We start from the raw sequence: 12,218 nt of genomic DNA on the forward strand, positions 1-12,218 counted from the left end.
CCCGCACCACACGGCACCCTGTCCCTGAGCCCTGGTCCCACCTCCGGCCCCTCCCGCCTCACCGGCCAGGCATACGGGGCTGGGGCACACGGGCAGCTCACCTATGCCCACGTGGGCCTCCAGGATCATGCTGACGTCATTGGCACCGTCTCCGATGGCTAAAGTGATAGGGTGCTCTTTTGAAAGTTTGATTAATTTAACAATCTGGAAAAAAAACAGAGGCAGAATTTATCTTCTCTGTTTTCTGTGTGGGTCATTCACTAACTAGACAGAAATAACGCAGATGTAAAGTTACGTAAGGAGAAGGAAGCGACGATCTGGCTCGAGTGCACAGAGCAGTTCAATCTGTTTTCTCCACAGGGGATGAAATCCCTTTCGTGTTGGGCACAACTAAGTAAAGACAAGGCAGCTGAAGTGGGGTTACGAGGAAATAACGTGGGAAAGGCTGAAGACGGAAACAGGAAGTAAATCCAGTAGTTCCTGGTTCCTGCTACACGTGCAGCTTTAAACATATGGGATGCGATAAACTTGTAGGAAAAACCTAAAGGTTACATCCTGTTGGATGATATAGCCGTTCCAAGCTATCTGGTATCCAGCATCGATTTCTCACAGATAGGCTGCTTCTGATGCTATTTTCATTGTCAAAGTTGTCGTGTGTGCAAATCCAATCTGGCAATTCGATGCAATTAATAATTTTAAGTGCGTAGGCCATTTTTCTGTAATCTTTCTCTCCATTTACGTGTTTCAGAGCAGTGGTTCAAGTAGACCAAAAATGATAAGGAGTAACATGTGGAGCCTGTTCAGATTCTGTGTCTCCCTCTTCCTCTGCCCCTCCCCTGCTCACGCTCTCTCAAAAATAAATGAATGTTAAAAAATTTTGTTTAAATAATAATGTGGGGGAGGGAATACTTTCGGCTAAAATGTGATTTTGTTGTACAATAATACTATAGAGGCACTTGGGTGGCTCAGTTGGTTAAGCATCCGACTTCGGCTCAGGTCACAATCTGGTAGTTTATGGGTTTGAACCCCGGGTCGGGCTCTGTGCTGACAGCTCAGAGCCTGGAACCTGCTTCAGATTCTGTGTTTTCCTCTCTCCCTGCCCTCCCCTGCTTGTGTTCTCTCTGTCTCTCCCTCAAAAATAAGTAAACATTAAAAAAAGATACCCCACCCCCCATCACAAATCAGAGCTGGCTGGAACCAGCAGCTCCTGGCGCTGACCCCCACCCCAGCGGCTGTTGGAGCCGCACCTGGGCCTTCTGCAGGGGCGCCATGCGACAGCAGAGCACGGCACTGCAGTTCCGGCAGATCTCAAGGAAGAGCTCCCGGTAGTTCCCACAGCTCCCGTCCTCCCTGGGCTTCATGATCAGAGACAGCGCAGCTCCATCAATGATGAGACCGTGGTCCTGCATGTCCGCCGAGAGTCTGTTTAATCACACAAACCAGAGACGTGACTCAGTAGCTAGGTCCATAGATTCTACCAGACTACGTCAGTTTTCTGAATATCTACAGAGGTTATAAACTGATGATTGAAGGATCAAGAAAGTGGTAATCCGGTTTTACCAGCAGCCTCTAGAGTACCAGACATGAAGCCCTTGAGCACATTTTAAAGTTGGGTTTCAATTAAACATTCTCACGCCCCCTAGGCAGAGCAAACAACGAGTTCTCACTGTGGTTTCACATGCCTGTTCCAACACTTTTCCACAACAAACGGAGAGTGCACATCTTGTGGCCGGCACAGGCCAGTGTTTATCCCCAAAGCCGCACTACGGCGGCGGGGCCGTGGCCTCACAGCTGACCTCTATGGGCGTCCCGTCTGGAGGACAGGGCTTGGGAGGAGCACAGTCAGAATGGGTCCTTTTGCTAGGTTTCCACGTTACGAGAACACCCCCATTCCCCCCAGAGGGGGACCCACAGACCAGGTGGAGGGAAACATCTTTGCTCTGCTTCTGAATCATTTAACATTTGCAGGTGACGAGAGCTTTACTACATTAATGACAACCTAACAGGACTCAGATGCCCTCTGACCGCAGATCATGGGTCTGACACCAGCAAGGACAGCGTGGGTTAAGACGTGAATAAAATGCTGAGCATCCTTGGAAAAAACAACTCTCAGGTATACCCTGTTTTCTCTTAGCAAACAAGCATGCATTATTAACATTTCTCTCTTCGCTCCGGCAGATGCCCTGAGGAATCCACAATACAGCCCCCGAGTGGCTTACAGGCAGATGAGAACCATCCCACCCCAGTGGTTTACAATCAGGCCCTTCTGCACCCTTGAGCAGAAGTTTGAAAGTGAACACACACACACTCACAGACACACACACACACACAGACACACCCGTGGACACAGAGAGACACACTCAGCCATGGAAATACACATAGAGACATACTCTCAGACACACACGCTCACAGACACATTCACACACACACTCACACACTCATACACACATGGACACGTACACAGACACACTCAGACATGGATACACAAAGACATACACACAGACGCGTACTCACAGACACACAGACACACCCGTGGACACAGAGAGACACACCCAGACATGGATACACACACACAGACATACAGACACACACACATGGACACACACACAGACACACTCAGACATGGATACACACAGACACACACACAGATGTGCACTCACAGACACACACACACACACGCCTCTTCTGCAGAAAGACACGTCACAGCTGCTATGAAGAACTAGCCTTGGCCTCATCCTGCTGTTCACGGTGACCACACGAACGTGCGATGATGCCCAGGGACAGACCCACGCGGTCCACAGGGGCACCGAAGCCGGGCCCTGCTAGTGGAGGGGACGGGGCACCGCCTACCCTGAGAAGTTGTCCCTGGTTAAGCTCCCACTGTGGCGCAGGACGGTCTTGCTCAGCTCAAACAGGACGTCGTGCAGACTCTGCTCCTCTATCTTCTTGGTGGTGAGCTCGAGCAGCTGTGTGTTCCTCCTGAACAGCTTGCAGGCGTAGCAGGTGGCGGCCGCCGTCTCCATCTTGTCCCCAGTGAGGACCCAGACTTTGATCCCCGCCTTCTGCAGAGCCTCGATGGTATCGGCGGCTTTCTCCTGGAGCCTGAGCAAAGACGAGACCCGCAATTGTGTGTGTGACAAAGGCAAATTGAAGCCGAGAGTTTCAGACTTGCGACCCGTGAAGCTATCTTTGTCGGCCCAAAACTAAGAAGCATCAGGCCGCTAGCTTGTCATCTTACCAGGAAGGGCCAGATAAGTGGATATCTTTTGCCAGGAGAGCACTTCCTAACTCCCAAGACAAACACCCATGGCGTATCAAGTTAAGTGTCTGTCGTGCACAATTCCCATCAGGTAAGCTGGCACTGTCTAGCTGGGACTTCCCGCTTACAGAGGGCTTAATCAATTACAAGAAGGACCATAACCACCAACAAAGTCTTGACCAGGAAAAACGGGGTCAGGAAAAGAGGTGGTCAGTAAGTGTCACGGTCTTTTCCTTTGGGGTGAACTTGGAATTCTGCCACTGGTCATGCTGGAGCCTCTAAGCGACGTGTGATACCGACAATGCCAGCAGGGGATCCTCCATGATTATCCCCCTTCTAAGCGAAAACCCAGAGCACACAGGGTTTACACGCTGTGCACAAGGTTGCACGGCTCTGACCACATCGGTCAGGATCTTGCTGGGCCTGGAGGCCTGGTTTCAAAGCCACATCTGCCATATCTGGGCCCCGCCATTCTTCCCAGATTTTAGAGTCTGGGCTTTCGACGGGCATATGAAGTAGTGTGCCGTGACCCTGTCCAGGACTGGATGAAAAGGGCAGACAGGATTCTAACTGGAGTGACCCGATTACACCGGGGGTAAGCTTCCCTGCTAAGGCCTCTAGCCTATCCAACCTCAGCAGCCCAGAAACAAGAGAAAACATCTCTAATTTCTTTGGTTTTCAAAATAGTTGGTCAGGGTTTCTAGGGAAATGATTTGCAACTGAATATCATCACTTCAAAGCCACTGGCGCCCACCGGCCCCTGGGCATCTACTCTGTTTTCAAGGTCCCGACTCCCCAGAGTTACTCTGCTCCCTGGACCCTCATGAGGGTCTGCAGACGCGGCTCCCCCATCCAGACCCTCCTCTCCCTGTACCTCCGGTCCTGAGCACAAGCTACGTTTCCTGTGTTGGTGCCTGAGGCCCTGGTCTGGCCGGAGTCAGGGAAGGAGTTACAGACACAAAATCAAAGCCAAACACATCCCCCAACACTCTGTCAAGATTGGGAAGTCACTGAGTGCTCGTTAAAGACACTGGGAATTGTAGGTTTCCAGTGAGGACTTAAATTTGGGTCCATTTATACCTTAAAGACTTTGAAACTTTATGGGACGTAAACTTCCAAGAAATGCCCGCAAAGTTTCTGCTTCATCCTGTAAATGAGGTATTTTTTCTTTTCCTCTCCTGCCAGTCTCTCAAGTCACAACAGCAAGAGATGCCCACGTGTCCGTGCGCGAGGTCTGAGCTTACCTCAGCCTCATCACAGAGCAGTGGCGGCTGAGAAGCCCTTCCTTCCGAGTACGGGAAAGTATGTGGTTGGCAATCTCACCAGTTATTGGTAGTGGTTTCTGCAATATTCTACTCCATTGTTTTAAATTTCTTCAATCAGAAATGACAAATACACTGTGTTCGTTAAGATCTAAAATGTGTCACTTGAACTTGGAAAGGACTAGTGACAAATTAGGAAAAGAATTAGTTACTGATGGACTCTACAGAATAATTTAAAAATGACCCCCTCTCTTGACTATCCCTGACATCATGTGAAATGCCAACTCGTCCCTCAGGCCAAGTGTGACTTTCAGGGTCCTTATTCATGTAATTACAACGTGGTCCAGTCACGACCTCCCAGTGACACCACCCCAAGGCCTGCCTGTCCCAATGTGGACACATGTCCCCATGAGGATATCAGGTGCAGTGGCCCGTCCCCTGAGCGTCCATGGGCCCTGATGCCACAGCACACACAGCCACCTTCTCCTGAAGACACAGCGTGTCCACTACCTGTCCTCAACAGCCGTGGCACCAAGCAGAATAAGGTCTTTCTCTATTTGCTCGTAGGCCTCCGCCAACTTCTTTTCACGATCCTGAAGGGCCACCTTCGCGGCCTGCAGCAGTGTGCAAACACCTTCATATTCTTCGGGGATCAGCCTTTTGTAGGCAACGCACAGAGTTCGAAGTCCCTCCTGTGGGATACAACGCAGCCTTTATTGCTGAAACGCTGTCTTCTAGTAGCTCTCCCAGTACCCCCTCCCTCTAATTAGAAGAACTATCAGCCAGCCCTCAAAGGGATCAGTCACTTACAGCTGAATTGCATCCCCGTTAAACACAGACAATCATCACAGGTTACAAAACTTCAATGTACGCAGGGGAAGGAGGCACACCCACACCCTGGGAAGAGAAGCCTTTCTTCTTTTATTTCGACAAATGAAGAGTTGAACTTTTTTCAGAACGTGATTTGCAATTTTATTTTATTGTAAATATCAAGTGATTTTTCTAAAGCAACAGTTTTTACACAGGGGAGTTTGTGACACAGACTTAGCACCCACTGAAGGAAAAAATGCTCAGTTATTTATCGAACCTCATGGGTCCACAGGACAGAGAAACAGAATCTGAGACAGTGGGTTTACTGTGATGGTAAGTCTGGGTGTCACCACACAGAACACATGCCAGCAGCCAGCGAGGCTCAGTCGGTGCCTGAAGGGCCACACCGATCCCATCAAGCATTGTTTCCTTCTCGTCCAGAGGAAGTGAACCTTCACGAAGGTCTGCCTGATGCTCTGAGGACGACTTCTGGTTGGTCTGTCTGCCTCCTTGTTCTTTCAGCCCCGACTTGCCTAATCCCAGGAAAAGAGCCAGAGTCCTTCTATAATTGGCCCAAATTCTGGCAGAATCCTGGTGTGTAAGATTTTTTAAAAGAGTTTCCAGAATATGAGCTCAAGTTGTCCGTCACCACCAGGAAATGCCTCAAGTCTCTAAGACCTTCAAACGTGGCTGAAGGACACACCCACGGAGTGGTCAGCCTCTATCATCCCCAGAATTCTTCAGTGAGTGTGAACTGTAGGCCGAAGATTCCAGGAATAAAACGTTCGTTTGTAAAAGTATACGGTGCTGGTGTCGTAGAGACAGAGTAGAATACCTCTCCGGAGGCCTCCAGCTAAGTACTGCTGACACCCCAGACACTACAAAACAACACAGATATACGAGCAAAGCCAGACAGATGCACTACGAGAAAATTAAAGAACCACGTCTTACAAACACAGATGCAAAAACCCTCCACAAAGTATCAGCAAGATGAATCCAAGAGCACACCCAGAGGCCTATGCCTCAGGACCAAGTGGGATTTACCCCCGGAGGCAAGGATTCAGCACAGGAGTGTCCATCCGGTGACACATATTCACATATTTCAGCAGAATGGAAGCAACCACCCTCACGGCCTCCAACTTTAGAACTAGAAGGTGGTGCCTGTGTGCCGTGGACGCTGCTCGGCTCGCACAGGGACCAGGTGCCGACACACCAGAAAGGCACACTCAGTACCGTTCTATTTACATCACACTCCTAATGATGAAAGCCGCAGATGGCAGACAGACTGAGGTTGGCAGGGCCTGGAAGGGGCCTCGGAAGGGTAGCTGGGCCTGGAAGGGGCCGGGAAGGGGCGGCTAGCCCGGGAAGGGGCGGCTAGCCCGGGAAGGGGCGGCTGGCCCTGGAAGGGGCTGGGAAGGGGCGACTGGGCCTGGAAGGGGCCGGGAAGGGGAGACTGGGCCTGGAAGGGGCCGGGAAGGGGCAGCTGGGCCTGGAAGGGGCTGGGGAGGGGCGACTGGGCCTGGAAGGAGGCCAGGAATGGGCGATTGGGCCTGGAAGGGGCCAGGAAGGGGCCGGGAAGGGGTGGCTGGGCCAGGAAGGGGCCGGGAAGGGGCAGCGGGGCCTGGAAGGGGCACTGGGCCTGAAAGGGGCTAGGAAGGGACTGGGAAGGAGCTGGGAAGGGGCGGCTGGGCCTGGAAGGGGTATCGAAAGGGCAGCTGGGCCTGGAAGGAGTGATGGGCCTGGAAGGGGCCGGGAAGGGGCTGGGAAGGGGCGACTGGGCCTGGAAGGGGCCGCGAAGGGGCATCTGGGCCTGGTAGGGGCAGCTGGCCTGGGCAAGGGGCAGTGTGGCTCTGCACCCCTGCGCAGTGGGCCAGAAAGCTGCTCAAGTGACATAATGACCAACGGTTTGGACCAACGCCTGTCCCCGGGCTCCAATACCACACTCCAGTTTGGGAAGATGTGAAGAAATGGGGCGCTGGGGAGGGCACAGGGCACCCTCCACACTGTCTCCACAGCCCCCTGGGACTCCACATTATTTCAACGACACACCAGAAAGGCACACAAATGCCTTTCTGTGCATAGAGTCACAAATGCAGTGGCCCTATAGGTGCCTCCACTCAGGCCTGGACAGTAGGGGGGTTCCTGGGACAGTGACCATGGCAGCCCCTCGAGTCTGCAGAGGACCTGTGAGCATGTGAGGGGACCCCTAGTGCCAGGAACAAACGGTCAGGTCAAGGGGCAGAACAGTCCTAGAAGCCAGGCTGGAGACCCCAGTCCACAGGGCACCACTGGACAGGACAGTGGTGCCCTGGACCCACCTGATGCGTGCTAAAGCCGTCATCTGAACAGGGTGAGCCTCTTCCAGAACAAATTCGTGCCCGGTGGGAACACAGGGTGACCCCGCACCTAACAAAGCAGCGTCCTCAGGCCGGGCCCTATCAAAGGCCATCAGCACACGCAAAGGGGCAGAGAGCACTACCCACAACGAGGACATTAAGCACTCAACTGAGGTGAAGCAAAGCCGGCAGCAAGGTCAAAACTAGGAGAAGCCCGTCAGACAGCCACTATGACCGTGTAACGGACGGCAGCAAGTTACACACAGACACCCATGGAACAAAGGCCTGACATCTGAGAAATCTCCGGGCAGGAATGGCGGCTGATGAAACCCTGCTTGAGATGTGAGTGGGCGCGAAGACGGGATGACAGAAACTACCCACGACGAGGGAGAAGACGGTTTAAAAACAAGAGAGCTGGGGAGCCCTGGAGCAGCCAGGGAGTCCCAGCTGGAGTCCTGGGAAGGCAGTGGCAGAAGAAACACCCGAAGACACACTGGCTAGGAAATTCCCCAACCTGATTAAGAAACCCGTGAACCCACAGACCCAGTGCCTGGAGCAGCCTGAGCACAAAACAGGGTCACTGCGTCAGAGCAGGTTGGGACCGCCTGACTGACCACGCCATCAGAAGAGGAGATAGATACAGAGAACAGAAACGGGGACAGCGGCCTCCCGGAGCGACAGGGAACACGCATCCGTCCCCAGACACAACACGGCTGTTTCCACAATGGCCCCAAATGGGGAGAAGCTGCCCGTGTGTGGAGAGGGAAGTTGGGAAGCCATGCCCGCCACGCTGCCAGGGACGGTGGCTGTGGGCGCAGACAGCACGGTCCTGACGCGCCCAGGGGGAGAGTCCAGCACCATCTGAAGGCGGTCGTGAGATGCAGGTGGCCTGGCGCAACCTTAACGCCAGAGGCGAGGCTACGAGGGAAGGACCGTGACATCCACGCTGTGGGCACCGCTTCAGGGGAGGAGCCAGGGCCACGATGATTCCCACAAGGAACCGCTGTCTTGAGGTCGGGGGTTTCCGAGGCGCACTGAGCCGCTGTTTCGGTGGAGCGCACGGGATTCTGGCCCGTGGGCCCCCTCCCCCTGAAAGAAGTGGGGCTTGGACGGCAGACCCCAGAAGGGCGGGAGTACCACCAAATCAGCATCCTGGGTGCAGAGAAAACTGTGTGCGCAGAGCCAGTCCTGTTTGATGGCTGTGCCCAGGAGCGCAGCCAGCGTCCTGGCCATCTGTCGTGGGAACAAGGCCTCCCGCCACTTCAGACTTGGTGCCAAAGTGACCCGCTGCCCCTTGGGGTGACCGGCACACCTGTACCAACACACGTCGCCCCAGAGTCAGGTGTACATGCACCCTCGGGAGCTGGACAGAAGCACAAACAGGATCCTCGCCTCTGGGCAGCGACATGGCTCAGCCTTCTCAAACCTGCAGCTTACCGCCAGATTCCTGCTGGGTGGCATAGTTGCCTTGTTCGGCCGGCAGGCATTAGGAGGCACCTGCACAGGAACCTGAAGGTGGAGTCGCGCACTCGGACGGCAGTGCTCAGCCAGGCGGGCATGCCCAGGGCACAGAGGCACCTCCCGGTCACGGACACGTCCGATGCTATGACATTCAGTTTGATAAACGTGGACACTTGCGTGAGCACCGTGGAACGTTTATGACGTTACTTGTGAAGCAGAGGTGGCGTTGAAGACTCAGGACCCGTTCTCCAAGGTTACCGGGGCTCAAACTCCGTGGTTTAGCGATTCTTACATGTCATGTTCTGTGGATTGCAGCAGTGGGGACAAAGCCCTGGCTGAGGGTTTGCAGGTGGTCTCAAGGACACACACGCTCCTGCTTGGACTGCTGTCCTTCGTGGGGCGGGCCGTGCGCGGTGGGAGCAGGCAGAGCAACCCCCTTCAGAACGAGACACGGGGGGAACCACGCAGGAGAACCACAAAGGAAAGTATCAGCACGAGTTTTAAAGCGAATCACCAGAAATCCTCAGGATGCCAACATAGTCACCACAGATGTGCTTAAATTCTGACCGCCCCCCGACACCGCTAGCCCCACCTCACAACAAAAACAAGCCGCAGCCTGCCCAGTCAGGTGCTGGGGGGGGGTGGGCAGTGGTGGCGGGCACCCAGGTCAGCAGCACCGCCAGGTTTCTACTCCGTCGAAGGCACATGCGGGACAGAACAGGATGCTGGCAGCCAGCTCCCCCCCCCCCCCCCCCCCCCCCAGCGTGGGACAACCGTGCAGCCCTCCACCCAGCTCACCACCGCGTTGCGCTCCACTCTGGAACGGATCTGGTCAACTTTGCCTTCTATCACGCGGGGAAATATTGAAGAGTCTGCTCCTTTGCAAAACAGATAGATTTCTCCTACAAAATGAGAAAAAAAAAGACACTTAATCACAACGCAGAGAAGACTAGACTCTTTTTCACATTTGCTTTTGTTAAGAAACAAAAATAGGGACGCAAGTGCTGAGACATCGTAGGGATTTCCCAAGACCCGTGAACACGCGCCGTCGGAGAAGCTGAAGCCACGCGCTACAACGCAGCCTCTGTGCCTCCTGGCAGGATGGGCCACCACTGTCACTGCCCTCTGTCTGGTTCGGCCTGGCCAGGTGGGCATCCTGCTGTCCTTCACGTCACCAAGACCACAGGGACATCTGTTGTGAAATGCCCCCCACACATCAATGTCCCCACCGTGCACACCCTGGTGCTGAGACACATGCTTCCCTGCCCTTGAGATAAACTGATTTCCTCTTCCAGGGAAGCAGAGAAGCTCTCCAGCCAAGATGAAGAGATCAACGACACAGAAGTGCCGCTCTGATCAACAGGCCCCTGGCACCCAGGGGCTCTTTCTTTTCCAGCCACGAATCTCCTGGCCCGAAAAACCACGCAGCACACAGCTAGGCCAGCTTTGTCTGCATGCGGCTCCTGAAACACCGTGAGGTCAGTCCATGACAGCGGCGGCGGCCATGACTGGTATTGTCTCCGTCACCCGCCTTTAGACAGGAAGCGCAGACATCCTGGCCTGGGGCTGGTCTCGGAATTCCTAGACACTGGCGGCCCTCAGGGGAAACCAAGTCCAGAGGTACCAGGAGGGGTGGCCACTGCTCCTGGGGGGGGCAGCTGAGAAAGGGCCGTGGGGAGGGCATACCCCTGGGGCGACGGCTAGTGAGACCGCTTGGCTGGACAGCACGGGAACCTGGATGAGGGCACCTGAGCTCAGCTGTGGCATTCGGAGCCCAGCTAGGTTCATCCCCTTGATGCCAGAGAGGACTCCCTCCTGCACACAGAGCGAAAACATGTAAAATAGCACAATTCAGGGGCGTCTGGGTGGCTCACTCAGTTGAGTGTCTGACTTCAGCTCAGGTCACGATCTCACGGTTCGTGGGTTCAAGCCCCACGTTGCCTGCAGCCTGCTTTGGGTTCTGTGTCTCCCTCTCTCTCTGTCCCTCCCCCACCCATGCTTTCTCTCTCTCTCTCTCTCAAAAATAGACATTAAAACCCCCCCTAAAACACAGCACAATTTATGCTCACCAAAGCCCTGAAACTAAAGCTAAAGTCAGCCTACAGCCAGAAAAGATGGTGTCTGGTGACACATGGAGCTGGGCAGGGCCACACGGGGCTGGGAGCCAGATCCCCAGGACATGCCCACCAACTGTGTGGGTTCTTATCACGAGCCGGGAAGAGTGGGGCCTGGGCTGGCCCCACAACCAGCCCGGGGGCAGAACCCATTCCTGACTCCAGACATGACTTCCAGCCAATCGTGCAAGTTGTCAGACATGGTTCACGGCAATAATGCTAGTCGAAACGACATAATGATGTGTTCCCGCTTTTTTCCAGAAAAATCAGGATGACTCAAGGCACTGGCTCGGGAGTGGCTTAAATTTCCCACTGTCTTAACTTGTCAATCGCTTGACACATTCCACCAGGGATGTGTTTGGCCTTGGGGCTTGGTTACCGACAGCCCCCGACATGAAAATGACCGGAGTGTGAATCAAACTTTAACCTGCAAAAAAGCAGGAGCAGGCAGCACGTGGAACCACCCCTGGATCCTGCTCTTGCAAGTTTGTCCACGAGCAGGAAGAACCCAGCGGAGTGAACGTACAGTGAGGCACCCGCAGCACAGTGAGCATGTCCATGGCCCTGGGAGGAAGCCCATGCCGTTAACTGGCCAGGGGGCTACGGTCCCCCAAACCCGTTAGGTGTAAAACCAGTGCAATTAGCGTTCTCTTCAGGGATGCGTTACTACCCAAAGAACAGTTCATTTAATTAATTATTCAAACTTCTCTTGAAACAAGTTGGCACAGAGGCTGGTGCACATGGCACGTGGCCTGTCCTCGTGAGCCTGCAGTCCCGCAGGGGACCCTGGAGGACAGGCAGATGTCGTCCCAGGGAAGCGGCTGTTGTCGGGGAGTGAACGCCCCGGACGAAAATTGTTCATGTGACTCAGCTCCTTCCCGAGCTTTGGGGATGGGCCTTTGAAGGGAGGTGGCAGCTGTCGAGGACTCCACAGTGCACCTGCCAGGAGCACGTACAGGCACGTGGCTCAGGAAGA

The 12,218-nt window shown here is 54.2% G+C and overlaps 1 protein-coding gene across 5 annotated transcripts in view; it reads right to left on the minus strand.

The window, feature by feature from the left end:
- The window catches only part of ATP11A (ATPase phospholipid transporting 11A), a 125,312-nt gene that overhangs the window by 22,312 nt on the left and 90,782 nt on the right, over window positions 1–12,218 (minus strand). For all 5 annotated transcript variants that reach the window (XM_078452879.2, XM_078452890.2, XM_078452888.2 and 2 more), the window contains exons 17-21: window positions 9,927–10,030; window positions 5,032–5,213; window positions 2,851–3,102; window positions 1,248–1,422; window positions 102–204 (exon numbers count right to left, since the gene is read on the minus strand). In XM_078452879.2, the coding sequence (XP_078309005.1) occupies window positions 102–204; window positions 1,248–1,422; window positions 2,851–3,102; window positions 5,032–5,213; window positions 9,927–10,030 (816 nt within the window). The remainder of the gene's footprint in view (window positions 1–101; window positions 205–1,247; window positions 1,423–2,850; window positions 3,103–5,031; window positions 5,214–9,926; window positions 10,031–12,218) is intronic.

This window comes from Panthera onca, chromosome A1 (genome assembly GCF_046562875.1).
Source record: "Panthera onca isolate mPanOnc1 chromosome A1, mPanOnc1 haplotype 2, whole genome shotgun sequence".
Classification (NCBI taxonomy): domain Eukaryota; kingdom Metazoa; phylum Chordata; class Mammalia; order Carnivora; family Felidae; genus Panthera; species Panthera onca.